General features: G+C 37.7%; 5 protein-coding genes across 6 annotated transcripts in view; 3 read left to right on the top strand and 2 right to left on the bottom strand.

Annotated features, from left to right (window-relative positions):
* The first annotated feature begins 339 nt into the window (after positions 1 to 339).
* LOC17877467 (dnaJ homolog subfamily B member 1) lies at positions 340 to 2,605 on the top strand. Its single transcript, XM_006283979.2, has 3 exons — positions 340 to 785; positions 1,252 to 1,694; positions 2,003 to 2,605. The coding sequence occupies exons 1-3, from the start codon at positions 621 to 623 to the stop codon at positions 2,436 to 2,438; spliced, it is 1,044 nt and encodes a 347-aa protein (XP_006284041.1). The 5' UTR covers positions 340 to 620; the 3' UTR covers positions 2,439 to 2,605.
* A 41-nt stretch (positions 2,606 to 2,646) lies between these two features.
* LOC17880082 (protein DMP7) lies at positions 2,647 to 3,526 on the bottom strand. Of its 2 annotated transcripts, XM_023777927.1 has the most exons (3): positions 3,287 to 3,526; positions 3,073 to 3,186; positions 2,647 to 2,988 (listed from the first exon to the last, which is right to left on the bottom strand). In XM_023777927.1, exons 1-3 carry the CDS (start codon positions 3,361 to 3,363, stop codon positions 2,682 to 2,684), a joined length of 498 nt encoding a protein of 165 aa, XP_023633695.1. In that variant the 5' UTR covers positions 3,364 to 3,526; the 3' UTR covers positions 2,647 to 2,681. The 2 variants fall into 2 exon arrangements, with proteins under 2 accessions (XP_023633695.1, XP_023633694.1); XM_023777926.1 differs by having other exon boundaries at positions 2,647 to 2,993; positions 3,073 to 3,526.
* A 1,737-nt stretch (positions 3,527 to 5,263) lies between these two features.
* LOC17880533 (receptor-like protein kinase 5) lies at positions 5,264 to 8,739 on the top strand. Its single transcript, XM_006283007.2, has 2 exons — positions 5,264 to 7,964; positions 8,081 to 8,739. The coding sequence occupies exons 1-2, from the start codon at positions 5,375 to 5,377 to the stop codon at positions 8,470 to 8,472; spliced, it is 2,982 nt and encodes a 993-aa protein (XP_006283069.1). The 5' UTR covers positions 5,264 to 5,374; the 3' UTR covers positions 8,473 to 8,739.
* Positions 8,740 to 9,055: 316 nt separating this feature from the next.
* LOC111829244 lies at positions 9,056 to 9,995 on the bottom strand. Its single transcript, XM_023777923.1, has one exon. It carries the CDS (start codon positions 9,993 to 9,995, stop codon positions 9,102 to 9,104), a length of 894 nt encoding a protein of 297 aa, XP_023633691.1. The 3' UTR covers positions 9,056 to 9,101.
* A 1,833-nt stretch (positions 9,996 to 11,828) lies between these two features.
* Positions 11,829 to 13,390, top strand: part of LOC17877768 (NAC domain-containing protein 73) — a 3,451-nt gene continuing 1,889 nt past the window's right edge. The window contains exons 1-2 of the mRNA XM_006282919.2: positions 11,829 to 12,152; positions 12,267 to 12,456. Coding sequence (XP_006282981.2) covers positions 12,003 to 12,152; positions 12,267 to 12,456 — 340 coding nt within the window. The 5' untranslated portion in view covers positions 11,829 to 12,002. The remainder of the gene's footprint in view (positions 12,153 to 12,266; positions 12,457 to 13,390) is intronic.

Here is a 13,390-nt window from a genome sequence, read left to right as displayed (position 1 = left end):
ATACCGGAGAAGATTACCCCTCCATCAAGAATTCCATTGAGGCCCATATTTATTGAGCTACTATTGGGCCTTACTTATCTGGTATGGTCTATTTTTTTGGGTTAAAATCTCTATAAAAAAAAACACTTGAAATTTCTTATATTTTTTTGACAATATAATTACAAACATTTAATTAAATACGTTACATGTCTTATTCTACACGGCTTTTTTAGATAAATTTCGCAATATTTGTCCAACTCAAAACTTATTAGATAATGAAAAAGGAAATAGCATTTAATTGTTTTTCTGAATTAATTTTTATTTTTATCTTACATAAATGGAGAATCTAAAAACTTCAACGATAATTAAAGGGAAAAAATGGAGAAGGCAAGAGCCAAAAGAGGGCAAAGCTGTGATTAAAAACACCGTCACCTCCCCGTCAACGGAGAGATCGTGTTTTCTCGAACCTTCCACGAGATTTTCTACTAAGAACCATCGAAAGCCGAAGACGAAGAGACTAGAGACGACGAAGAAGAAGGAACACATAAAAAAAAATCAATCAATCAAAGACCTTTGCTGATTAATCGGATTCAGGAAAAGTGAAGAAGCGAAAGAGAGAAGAAGAAGAAGAAGAAGGTGAGATGGGAGTTGATTATTACAAGGTTCTACAGGTTGATAGAAGCGCCAGCGACGATGACCTTAAGAAAGCTTATAGAAAACTCGCTATGAAATGGCATCCCGACAAGAACCCTAACAACAAAAAAGACGCTGAGGCTAAGTTCAAGCAGATCTCTGAAGCCTACGATGTATGTTTTTCGTGTTTGATTCCTCACCACTGCCTCTCTATTTAAAATTATGATTTGCTTTATTGAAATCGTCCTCAAAGTTTTGATTTTTATTTGTACTTAAAAGAGTTTTTTTTTTCCTCCTCCTGTGATTCTGTCGGCGGTCACGAACTTGTTTCTAATTTTCGATTTGAGATTCAAATTAGTCAGATTTTACGATTTGGTGTTGTGTTAGCTCGTTTGGGTTTTCCAGATTTCGTGTTTACGAGTCATAGTATGAAACTAAAAGATACTTGCTTTATTTTTGGGCTAACTAGATTATGTGAGGTCACTGTCCTATAGTAGGAATCGAATTAGCCAATAGGATCCCAAAAGTTGTAGTTTGTGTTTCCTATGCTTATCTATTACTCAATTTCACTAAGATTGTTTACACTGATTCAGGTTTTTTATGTGTGGCTGATGTTGTTTTGGATGTGACTTCTTGTAGGTTCTTAGCGATCCTCAGAAGAGAGCGGTGTACGATCAGTACGGTGAGGAAGGGTTAAAAGGGAACGTGCCACCTCCCAATGCTGCTGGTGGAGCTTCCTACTTCTCAACAGGAGATGGACCTTCATCTTTCAGATTCAACCCGAGAAGCCCGGATGATATATTCGCTGAGTTTTTCGGGTTCTCGACCCCCTTTGGTGGTGGAGGTGGTGGCAGCGGAGGGCCGAGGTTCTCTAGCCGCATGTTTGGTGATGATGTGTATGCCTCGTTTGGTGATGGAGGAGGTGGAGGAGGACCAATGCATCATCATCACCATCATCATCATCACGCTCCAGCTAGGAAAGTGGCTCCTATCGAGAACAAGTTGCCTTGTAGCCTTGAAGATCTCTACAAAGGAACCACCAAGAAGATGAAGATCTCCAGGGAGATTGTAGATGTCAGCGGGTAAGTGATCAAACTCAGCTACCAATCCGATCACACTTAGAAAGTTTTTGTATTGGACTTATCTACTAGTTAACATAAGGCATGGATTTGAAAGACAACCTCCCAAGTATGAAGACATATGAAACTTTTGTTTCAAGCTTTAGTTTCTGTAACATTATGCATTATATTCCAGTATCATTTTGAAGGTATTGATCAATGCTGAATATAAACTTCCCCTGCTTTATTACCTGTTTGATTTGAGCTGGCCTTAGTTGTTGTATTGACAGTATCTAATATCTATCTTATCTTTTTTCTTCTGCTAAATGCAGAAAGGCAATGCAAGTGGAAGAGATTCTAACAATTGGAGTGAAACCCGGGTGGAAGAAAGGCACAAAGATCACATTCCCAGAGAAAGGCAATGAGCATCCGGGTGTGATTCCAGCGGATCTAGTATTCATCATTGACGAGAAACCCCATCCAGTGTTCACTCGAGAGGGTAACGATCTGATTGTCACACAGAAGATCTCACTAGCTGATGCCTTGACAGGCTACACCACAAACATAACGACCCTTGATGGCCGTACACTTGCAATCCCGGTCACCAACGTGATCCATCCAGAGTATGAAGAGGTGGTTCCTAAAGAGGGAATGCCACTTCAGAAAGATCAGACAAAGAAAGGGAACTTGAGGATCAAGTTCAATATCAAGTTTCCAGCGAGATTAACTGCGGAACAGAAAGCTGGGTTTAAGAAGCTTCTTGGGTGATAATGATTAAAGCTTCTGTCTTGTGATGTGTGGAGATTAAGATCATTTGGTAATATACGATTTATAGGGAATTCTCCCCCTCTTCATTAATTTCGTGTTGTTAAACAAGTCTTCTTTTTACAGAATAGTTCTTTCAAATCTTTTTTAAAGAATAGTTCTTTTCAAGATTCCGTTACATGTCATCCAGAAACAAAAATTTGAAGATAACTAAAACTTTACGTCATTTTGTGTAAGAGTATGAAGTTACTCTTTGGTGAGTGGGGATCCGATGCCATGACGGCGTGTCGGGAACGCGAGGAAGAAGCCACCACAAAAGACACCAATGATAAAAGGCAAACTGGTAAGGACCTCCTTAGTTTCCTCGGAAGGAACAGGGAATAAACAACGGGTTACGTTCTGATCAAACATGGAGATTGCAAAGAAGACGAGCATTGACATGATTGCGTGCACGAAATCAAGAATCTGTAGCTTATACTTTGCCTTCTCCTCATCCGTTAGAGTTATTGATCCGTCTATCACACATAGCCCGGTCCATGTCGCGATTCCGTACCTAATCTACAACATTGAGTTTTGATATGTCATACGAATGGTAAATATAAAAATAGCTAAAATGTGATAGAGAAATGTATATTACCTTGCCGTTTGGGTCTCTGATAGAGTCGGTAAAGGAGAAGATGAAGCAAGAGATGGCGCATACGAAGACGAGGAAGCAGGTGAGCCAGCGACTGGTGATGGTCGGACACTGACCCTGATGGGTTAGGACCGGACACATTATTTGAAAACTCATCACCGAACCGGTCGGAAGTAGATTTGACAAATGAGTTGTTCCTTTGAATGTTTTCCTCGCAAATTTCTCTACTTTCGACTTCGGCTTTCTTGGTGCCGCCGGCAAAGATGCTATCAATGACTGCTTTGTCTCTTCCATCACTGAATTTTTTTATATCTGCAATTTCAAATGATTATGTATCTCTTCTTTTCTTTTCCTTTTTGTCTCTCTGGTGCTTATTCTGATATGAAAGGATTGTACAAGATTTTATGGGTTTCGATTTCTTTCTTTCTTTGTTTTGGTGTCTGCTTCGGTTGAGTTGTTGTTGTTAAGGTTTCAAGGTTGATATTCTGTTCTTCCATTTTTATGTTTCTGTTGCAGGTCAAGATTAGCAATAACAAAACGTAAAAACCATTTGAGTAACGAAACAAGAAATAGGAGGTTTGTAACAGAAAGGATTTAACTTTTAAAAAAAACTCTGTTACCGTTTCCTTAGTATCAACTATGAAGATTATATATATACTTCTATGATATTGTTGTGATAAAAATTTACAGGTGATTTCATATAATTTACACAAGCAATGCTATAAGTCTATTAAACTACATGAAGATAAGAGAATACAATGGTATTACTTTGCCATTCTTGAAATAGAAAAATTAATTCAGTGGTTCTAAATTATTGATGATTATGGAGGATCCCAAAAAATACGAAATAATGTAAGTTTCGTGCTCTTCAATGACGTGGCTTAATTATAATCTGTCTAGTCTAGTTAGTGTCTAAGTCTAACGTATGGTCCATGAAGAATTGTATTGGATTGGTCTATGCACGAATTTATTCTTCGGCTAAAAGAGGTTATCAGTTGGTAAGTGGACCTGCAACTCAAAATTGTATTTGTTAATAAAACTTCAAAAACGAAAACTTTGCTATTCTCTGTTTCATTTGAAAAAATTTACATGCTGTATACATGCAAACCATATTAAACATGGATTTAATAAAACGAAATTATATCACGTATAACCTTTTTTTACGTGGTTTTTGGGTATAGCTAACAATTTTCTTTTGGAACACTAAAATAACAAGATTTTGAAGCATATCGTTATTATAAATTTATTACTAAAACTAAGTCCAAACCATTAAAAAAAAGCAACGTACTCGAGGAGACGTAAAGAGAATGCAAACTAGGAAGAGTGGTGGTAATTATCGTTAGAAGACCAAAACATTATTGGACTTGAAGTTACATCATACTGCATAGTGCGTTGTAACCATCGCAAAAACTCGTGATATCCGATCACAGATTAGCTAAAGACAAGATCCATCATTTTCTCTCTTTTCCCCCCTTAAATCTCGTAGTTTTTTTTCAAAATCAAAGTGACTGTTGCTTTTCTTATTGAAATGAAAGTAATCTAACAAAAAATTACTGTTGGATCATGTTTTTTCCCGACCAACCAAAGTTGACCTTGTCTACGTATACACACTCGGCTTTACAAACGTATGCCCATCACATCAAATTATCTGTTCAATCTAGGGTTGGGAGATCATGTATGTTTTAGGTTTTTGGTTCAACAACTTTTTTTTAGATCGATACACAGTAAAATCATAGGATATACGTTCCACAAAAACCACATTAGATCCCATCACTAGTTGTGTAGTTTGTATTCATAACATTAGTCCAATCCAGAAGCCTCTATGCAAACTAGAAAAGTCAACATAGATCCAGCATCTCTTGGCCCATGTATCTCCATCATGTTGACCAAAGTAGCATTACAGTTGACTCAGAGAGTGACCATTGACCATTGTTTTTCTTTTCGAATAATTGAAGAAGTGAACAATAATTTACATGTTCTTATTTACCTATAAATAAAAAATTACACTATGTATATTTATGTAACTATTAGAATCCAAATGTTTCTTTTTCTATCACTTTATATGTTTTTGGAGATGATTTGTATATGTAGTACTTTATTCTGTAATCGATTTCATATAAAAATCATCGAACTGTATTGTATTTGCCTCCGAATTGTTCAAAAACATGTCTCACCCATGTCTTGTCACAGTGACCATTACCCTTTTTGCTTCTAGATATCCCTTTATAATTACCAATCCATAATATCGTTTTTGTTCACAAATCCAAAGCATGAAAGAACCATAACTTTTTTTTTTATAACAAAAATGCTTTATTGTCTTATTCTCCTCCTATGTCTCTCCTCCACGTATCTAAGTCTATCTCTAAACCAAGATGCCACCATTCTCCGGCAAGCCAAACTGAGTTTATCAGACCCGGTTCAGTCCCTTTCTTCATGGTCCGATAACGACGTCACGCCGTGTCAATGGAACGGCGTCAAGTGCGACGCTTTCTCATCCGTCGTCTCCGTCGATCTCTCAAGCTTCATGGTCGTCGGTCCTTTCCCCTCCATCCTCTGTCGTCTTCCTTCTCTATCCTTTCTCTCTCTTGCTAACAACTCCATCAATGGTTCTCTCTCCGGCGATGACTTCACGGCGTGTCGTAATCTCGAATATCTCGATTTGTCGGAGAATCTTTTGGTCGGGTCCATCCCAAAGTCACTTCCTTCCAATCTCCCGAACCTCAAGTTCCTCGAAATCTCCGGTAACAACTTATCAGACACGATTCCGGCGAGCTTCGGAGAGTTCCAAAAGCTCGAGTCTTTAGACCTCGCCGGTAATTTACTCTCCGGTACAATCCCCGCCACGCTCGGCAACGTCTCGACTCTCAAAGAACTCAAACTCGCTTACAATTTGTTTTCTCCGAGTCTTATCCCAAGTCAACTCGGAAACCTCACAGAGCTTCAAGTTCTCTGGCTCGCCGGCTGCAACCTCGTCGGTCCGGTACCTTCAGCTCTATCTAAATTGACTCGTTTGGTTAACTTGGATTTGACATTTAATAAACTCACTGGATCAATCCCAAGTTGGATCACACAGCTGAACAGCGTCGAGCAAATCGAACTATTCAACAACTCGTTCTCAGGCGAGTTACCAGAAGCTATGGGTAACATGACGACGCTAAAAAGATTCGACGCGTCGACGAACGAGCTTAGAGGTAAGATACCCGACGGATTGAATCTGTTAAACCTCGAATCACTCAATCTCTTCGAAAACATGCTTGAAGGTCCCTTACCGGAGAGCATAACTCGCTCCAAAAACTTGTACGAACTCAAGCTATTCAACAACAAACTCACCGGAACGTTACCGAGTCAACTCGGCGCAAACTCTCCGTTACAGTACGTGGACCTATCATACAATCAATTCTCCGGCGAAATACCGGCGAATCTCTGCGGCGAAGGGAAACTGGAGTATCTAATTCTTATAGACAATTCGTTCACAGGAGAAATCTCGCAAAGTCTAGGAAAATGCAAGAGCTTGACTCGGGTCCGATTGAGTAACAACAAGCTCTCCGGTAACATACCTCACGAGTTCTGGGGATTGCCTCGCTTATCACTGCTCGAACTCTCAGAAAATTCATTCACCGGAGTTATTCCTAAGACGATCATCGGTGCGAAGAATTTATCAAACCTACGAATCTCAAAGAATCGATTTTTAGGTTCCATACCCGACGAAATCGGATCGCTTAAGGGACTGATCGAGTTCTCCGGAGCGGAGAATGGTTTCAATGGTGTAATTCCTGGTAGCTTGGTGAAGTTGAAGCAATTGAGTAGGCTTGATCTCAGTAAGAATCAACTCTCCGGCGAGATTCCTAGAGGGATTCGTGGTTGGAAGAATCTAAATGAGCTCAATTTGGCTAATAATCATCTCTCCGGTGAGATCCCTAAAGAAGTCGGAATCTTGCCTGTTCTTAACTACCTCGATCTCTCCAACAATCAATTTTCCGGTGAGATTCCGGTGGAACTGCAGAACCTGAAGCTAAACGTTCTCAATCTGTCGTATAATCGCCTCTCCGGTAACATTCCTTTTCTGTACAGGGACAAAATATACGCACATGACTTTATTGGAAATCCCGGTTTATGCGTTGATCTTGATGGTCTTTGTCAGAAGATCACGCGGTCTAAAAACATTGGCTATGTCTGGATTCTCTTATCGATTTTCACACTTGCGGGTTTGGTTTTCGTTGTTGGGGTCGTTATGTTCGTTGCTAAGTGTAGAAAGCTCAGAGCTTTAAAGAGCTCTAGACTCGCAGCGTCTAAATGGAGATCCTTTCACAAGCTTCATTTCAGTGAGCACGAAATCGCTGATTGTCTTGATGAACGGAATGTGATCGGGTTTGGATCCTCCGGTAAAGTCTACAAAGTGGAGCTTCGCGGTGGAGAAGTAGTAGCTGTGAAGAAACTTAACAAAACTGTTAAAGGAGGAGATGAATACAGCGATTCGTTGAACAGAGACTTTTTTGCCGCGGAAGTCGAAACACTAGGAACGATTAGGCATAAGAGTATCGTGCGTTTGTGGTGTTGTTGCAGCTCCGGTGATTGTAAGTTGTTGGTGTACGAGTATATGCCTAATGGGAGCTTAGCTGATGTGTTGCACAATGAACGCAAAGGCCGGCTGTTGTTGGGTTGGCCAGAGCGGTTAAGAATCGCTGTGGACGCTGCTGAGGGTTTATCGTACTTGCACCATGATTGCGTTCCTCCGATTGTGCACCGCGACGTGAAGTCGAGTAATATACTGCTTGATGGAAAATACAGAGCCAAAATTGCCGACTTTGGGATTGCAAAAATTGGTCAGATGAGCGGTTCCAAAACGCCAGAAGCTATGTCCGGGATCGCTGGTTCTTGCGGTTACATTGCACCAGGTATTTACCAAAACAATACCATAAAGTTACAAGAGAAATCCATCTGAATGAAACGATACAATTCAACTGCATTCTTTTAACATTCCAACTTATATTCCGAGTTTTAAATTTTGCAGAGTATGTATACACACTTCGGGTGAATGAAAAGAGCGATATCTACAGCTTTGGTGTGGTGCTTTTGGAATTGGTTACAGGGAAGCAACCAACAGATCAAGAACTTGGAGAAAAAGATTTGGGGAAATGGGTGTGCTCTACGCTTGACCAATGCGGTTTAGAATCTGTTATAGATCCAAAACTTGATCTCAGGTTTAAAGAAGAGATTAGCAAAGTCATACACATTGGTCTTCTCTGTATGAGTCCTCTCCCTCTAAACCGACCTTCCATGAGAAAAGTTGTGATCATGCTTCAAGAAGTACCTGGTACTGTTTCCAGTAGCAGTCCAAACGCGTCTAAAAAGAGTGGTGGGAAACTGTCTCCATACTACACAGAAGACTTAAACAGCGTTTGAGCATTATAATACTGGGCCGAGTTTGGATTGGGCCGGGAATAACGATTTGATGTTATGATGCTAAGCTAAGTTGAATTGTAAGATATCAAGAAACAGAAAAATAGAGCTTTCTAATTAGGTAATAGCTCTTGATAATCCTAGTATAAAGGGATATGCTATTTATTACTAAGTTTGGTTATTATATATTTAAACTTATGTAATGTTTCATGTTTGTAACCAACATTGATTTAACAACAAATCGTTATTCCTGCATTCCAGGGACCTGAATTTTTTATTTTTATTTTTTTAGTTGAAATTCTTGAATTACATATTTTTGTAAGTTAAAGTAATCTAATAGTGCCATTATAAATTGTATATGCTAAATTTCCAAGAACATGCAAGTAATGTCATAATTGGTTTTGTTACTGGTTTTCTTGAATGTCACCTTGCGGCGCTTTCGATCCACCCATGAAAACAACAAGCTAACCACAAAAATTTCCCGAAGAGACACACAAGTGTAACTTTTTTGTTCATAAATTTTTTTTTTTTTGGTTTTAATGTGAAGATTTCATTGCCAAAGCTATTACAACCTAAAGATACAAAAACTAACCCATTAGCACGAGAACAAGAGACAGACTAGACGAATTACTTTACAACGGATAACTAAGACGACTAAAATAAACAGCAAGGAGAGAAGAAGAAAGCAAGCTAGGTCCTGGAAAGGAGAGAAGCCGACTACGCATTGTACGATCAATGATAAGCCGCAAAGCTGCAGCGGTTGATGCAACACCGGTGAATAATCGAGAGTTTCTCTCTTTCCAAAGGTGATAGACCACCGTCTGAAGGAGGAGCTTGAGGATGGAGATGAGTTTGGTGTTTTGCGGCAGATTGTGGAGGAGGATCCATGAAGACGCTGCTGACAAGGTGGCCGGAGGAAAGGAGATGAACTTCGCTGCAAAAAAACCCCAGACGCTTGAGGAGAAGGTGCACTCAAAGAAGAGATGATTGTGGTTTTCTTCCCCATTAGAGCATAGAACACAGGAGGCAGGGGTATTCATGCCCCACCTTCGTAGTCTATCTCTTGTGGGTAAACGAGCAATCAAAGCCAGCCAACTAACAAAGGAGAAACGTGGCACATGCTCTTTAAACCATATCACATCAGCCCATGGAACCAAAGGTGAATGAATTCTCAACTGCTCCCAAGTTTCCTTTGAAGAGAAAGATGGGATGAAATTACCTGAAGCATTGCGCCACAGGAAAGCGTCTCGGCCTTTGCTAGATTCTGGTGGAGAGTGGTCTGCTAATGCCACCATTAAAGCTTGGGAATTATCAGATCTAGCTGCCGGAAAAACCCAATTACCACTTCTCGTTGCTTCTACAACCTTTGCATCTTTCCTTATGCAGAGTAATCTTGGTCCAGCTTCTCCAAGGTAAGATATAAGCTGACCAAATTCTGTCCAAGAGTCATACCAAAAAGAAGCAGAGCGACCATCACCCACCTCACATCTAAGGAACTCTACAATTGTGGGTTTTAGCTGCAGCATACTATTCACTGTCTTAGAGAACCGGTTTGTTCATAAATTTTGTTTAGTTTGATTAGAAAAGGTAGTATAACATGTGTTTACAATTCACATGAGAGACCAGAAACAAAATCAGACGACAAAGAGAAAAGTTTTAAAAATAAAGGTTGAGGTTCCTTGTTATGCATGAAAAGTCTACGTGAAGAAATAGAATAATGACTAGCTTTTTAAACTTTCTTTTTCTTTTTATCTATATAAAAAATAGCTTCTTACTTTTATATTATTCATCAACCTCGGTATATAACAATTCCATCTCAACTTCACTTACAAATTCATGCCACAAAGTGTTAAATGTTAATTCATTTTTCGACATGCTACTTATAATTTGTATTTCAAGGATATGTTTTTCTTGCGATTTTGAGAGTTGTTATCTTGACGTGATCATAACTATTTTTGACAATAAACGTAAGATTTCAAAAATAAATAATTATACGCATATATCGCTTTTAACTTTATTCTCTAGAGTATTATTGATTTATTTCACAAAAGTTAAAACTAACCAATAATTTAAAAGGGAAAAAAATGAGAAACTAATTACTAAAACTATACTTCTGCACGACTTAAAACTATATTCGAGGTGTACAATATCCATCGGAAATAATATCAATGTTTTTATTAATGTTTTCTTACGTATATCAGTCAGTACTCGTATAGAGTATATGATTTCAGTAAATACTGATGGAGACATTGAGACAAGAAAAATTATGTAAGACACAGATGTGTAAATTATAAGTATAAGCTTATGTGATTTATAATATCTTTATATACACGCTAGGGTGACATTGGACCTTAACTTCTCTTTCTTATTTTTTTTGGTTCTACCCTATCACGTCTGATCCCTCACGAACCAGCAACAACACCTTCCTCCAAAACCACGCCATCTCATTACTCATTTTTAGATCCTAAATATCAGTAAATTACCAAATTAATATATTGAATATAAAGATCAATACATACAAAATACGACCAAAGGTAGAAACCTAATTAATTAACCTAATTAAGAATGTGTTTGTCCCAAAAAGAAAAAAAAAGGCAACATCATACATATATATTCTCTCACAAGATTTTGTTTTTCATATATTTTAGATGTTTGATCAGTCGTCTTTGTCTCTTTCTCTCTCACACACCATACATGCGATGTAGAAGCCAAACCAAACTTAAAACCCAAGCAATCTCCTTTATTTATTTTTTTCTTAATTCTAATCATCCATTAGTTTATTCAGAATATCACATTGCAGTTTCAGAAAGAATCTGAAGTTTTTAATTTAATGCTTTTAACTATAGAAGATACAACTATGCATTGTAAACTTGTAAAAAAAACAAGAAGAAGAAAATTTCCAATATATAATTTATCAATGTTACATGTTTTTTTTTGGCAAAAGATCAATGTTACATGTAAATCAAAAGATTGAAATTTCACAATTATATATTACACTTCACTTTCAAGTTGAGTTGTAGGTGTACCTCTTCCTCTCATTGTTACTTAGCATGTATGTTTCTACAAATATACTTATTAAACAAAACTAATTAAGTCTAGCTCTAAATAATAATTTCTTACTATGTAGAGTAATGGTACATTTGTACACAATATAAAATGAGGTTTAAATAATAAATTTTTTAGGCTTACCTCATCTCTCTCTCTCTCTCTCTCTCTCTCTCTCTCTCTCTCTCTCTCTCTCTCTCTCTCTCTCTCTTTCATGGATAGTACAAAGTTAAAATCAAGTGCAAAAAAGGCCAATTAACTCAACTTAAAAAGTGATGAACAAGAATTCAATTCCTTCCTCCTTCTCAAGATAACCTCAAAGAGTTCTTCTTAGGATACATATGCTTTAGCTAACTTTAACTCTTTTTCCCTCCTCTCTTCCTCTCTTCCTCTCTCATGCCTTTGTTTATTTTGACGAAGTTGTGAGCAGTGAAAGAAGAGGAGAAAGAGAGATATGCACAAGAGGAACCTTGGATACCTAAAACAACATGACTTGGTGCAATGACCGTAACGATGTTCAGACCGTTGAAAGAATCATTCCCTCCCCGACTGCGGCTGAGTCTCCCAGAGCCTCATTACCGGTCTCAAGCCACAAAACTTGTCCTTCTTGTGGCCATAACTTCAAGTTTCATGAACAGGTTCTTGTTTCTCTCAATACCTAGCTAGCTACATCTAGTTTCTACATTTGGAAACTGTTTGATCATTGATATCTATTAGTTGATCATGAGTAATCAAAAACCCAATTTATGTAGGCCGGGATCCATGACTTGCCGGGACTGCCCGCCGGAGTGAAATTTGATCCGACGGATCAAGAGGTACTGGAACATCTTGAGGGGAAGGTAAAAGACGACGCAAGAAAGCTTCATCCTCTCATCGATGAGTTCATCCGTACTATCGATGGTGAAAACGGCATCTGTTATACCCATCCTGAGAAATTGCCAGGTGATTCTATGTTGTTCAATCATCAACAATTTTGCTGTTTACATGAGCTATCTATACTATTAAAAGGAAAGCATTATTTATCTTGAAAGCCAAACACAATTAAAAATAAAAATAACATTTTATGTAATCCTAAACCTATAACCAAACAGAATTAATGACAGCAAAATAAATAATTTTAACAGAAAATCCCTACTATAGTAAAAGAGAAGTACAAATACTCTCTCGGGTCGGTTTTAAAAAAAAAATCCGACTTCCAAATCGGATCTTCTCAATAAAATTTGAACGGAAGTTATTGCTATATTAATCGGACATTAAAAGCTAATAATGTTTTGGGCCTTCTTCTTGGCCTTAGATAGTTATACTAGCGACTTCTCTGTCTCGTGCGTTTTCAATATACCAAAAAACAGAATATTCCAAGAACTTTACCTAACAACTATACGAATATTCATAATATCTTTCCTTCAATAATTATTACGCATTAAAGCGTAATTTCAACAGCATTGAGTATGATATAGTAACTAAGTGAATAATATAACAACTTTTTCGTATCTCCTAGAATTACGAACCAAGATTTTCCTAAATTTCGATTTCAATAACGACAAAATCTGACTGCAAGACAATTTTGATTGAAAAAAATAAATAAATTGGGTAAACATCATCCACTAAAATTCAGTAATGGGCCAAAAGCCCACAGTTATTATTAATTGTTCTTATTATGGAAAACAAAAAGGCTTCATAATTGTCAACAAAACCTAAACTTTTATATTATAAAATGTGGATTTAGGCAATATTAATTTATTAGGGCATCTCCAACCTTGAACCCTTAAAAAATGTGTATAATAATATTTTATTATAAATTACAATTAAATAAAAGAGAGAGAGAAAAATAAAGAAAGAGAAAGAAAAAGAGAGGAATGCGAGAGAAGAGAGAGAC

The sequence above is a fragment of the Capsella rubella genome, unplaced genomic scaffold (genome assembly GCF_000375325.1).
Source record: "Capsella rubella cultivar Monte Gargano unplaced genomic scaffold, Caprub1_0 scaffold_7, whole genome shotgun sequence".
In the NCBI taxonomy this organism is placed as follows: domain Eukaryota; kingdom Viridiplantae; phylum Streptophyta; class Magnoliopsida; order Brassicales; family Brassicaceae; genus Capsella; species Capsella rubella.
The sequence above is the reverse complement of the archived record's forward strand: the minus strand, read 5'-3'. Positions and strand labels throughout refer to the sequence as shown.

Bases quoted from the DNA above. Each gene is read 5' to 3' on its own strand.
- LOC17877467 (XM_006283979.2), top strand. From the start codon at position 621: ATGGGAGTTGATTATTACAAGGTTCTACAGGTTGATAGAAGCGCCAGC. The intron at 786-1,251 runs GTATGTTTTTCG...GACTTCTTGTAG, and splicing joins AGATCTCTGAAGCCTACGAT to GTTCTTAGCGATCCTCAGAA. The intron at 1,695-2,002 runs GTAAGTGATCAA...TGCTAAATGCAG, and splicing joins GAGATTGTAGATGTCAGCGG to AAAGGCAATGCAAGTGGAAG.
- LOC17880082 (XM_023777926.1), bottom strand. From the start codon at position 3,363: ATGGAAGAGACAAAGCAGTCATTGATAGCATCTTTGCCGGCGGCACCA. The intron at 2,994-3,072 runs GTAATATACATT...TCAATGTTGTAG, and splicing joins TCAGAGACCCAAACGGCAAG to ATTAGGTACGGAATCGCGAC.
- LOC17880533 (XM_006283007.2), top strand. From the start codon at position 5,375: ATGCTTTATTGTCTTATTCTCCTCCTATGTCTCTCCTCCACGTATCTA. The intron at 7,965-8,080 runs GTATTTACCAAA...TAAATTTTGCAG, and splicing joins TTGCGGTTACATTGCACCAG to AGTATGTATACACACTTCGG.
- LOC111829244 (XM_023777923.1), bottom strand. From the start codon at position 9,995: ATGCTGCAGCTAAAACCCACAATTGTAGAGTTCCTTAGATGTGAGGTG.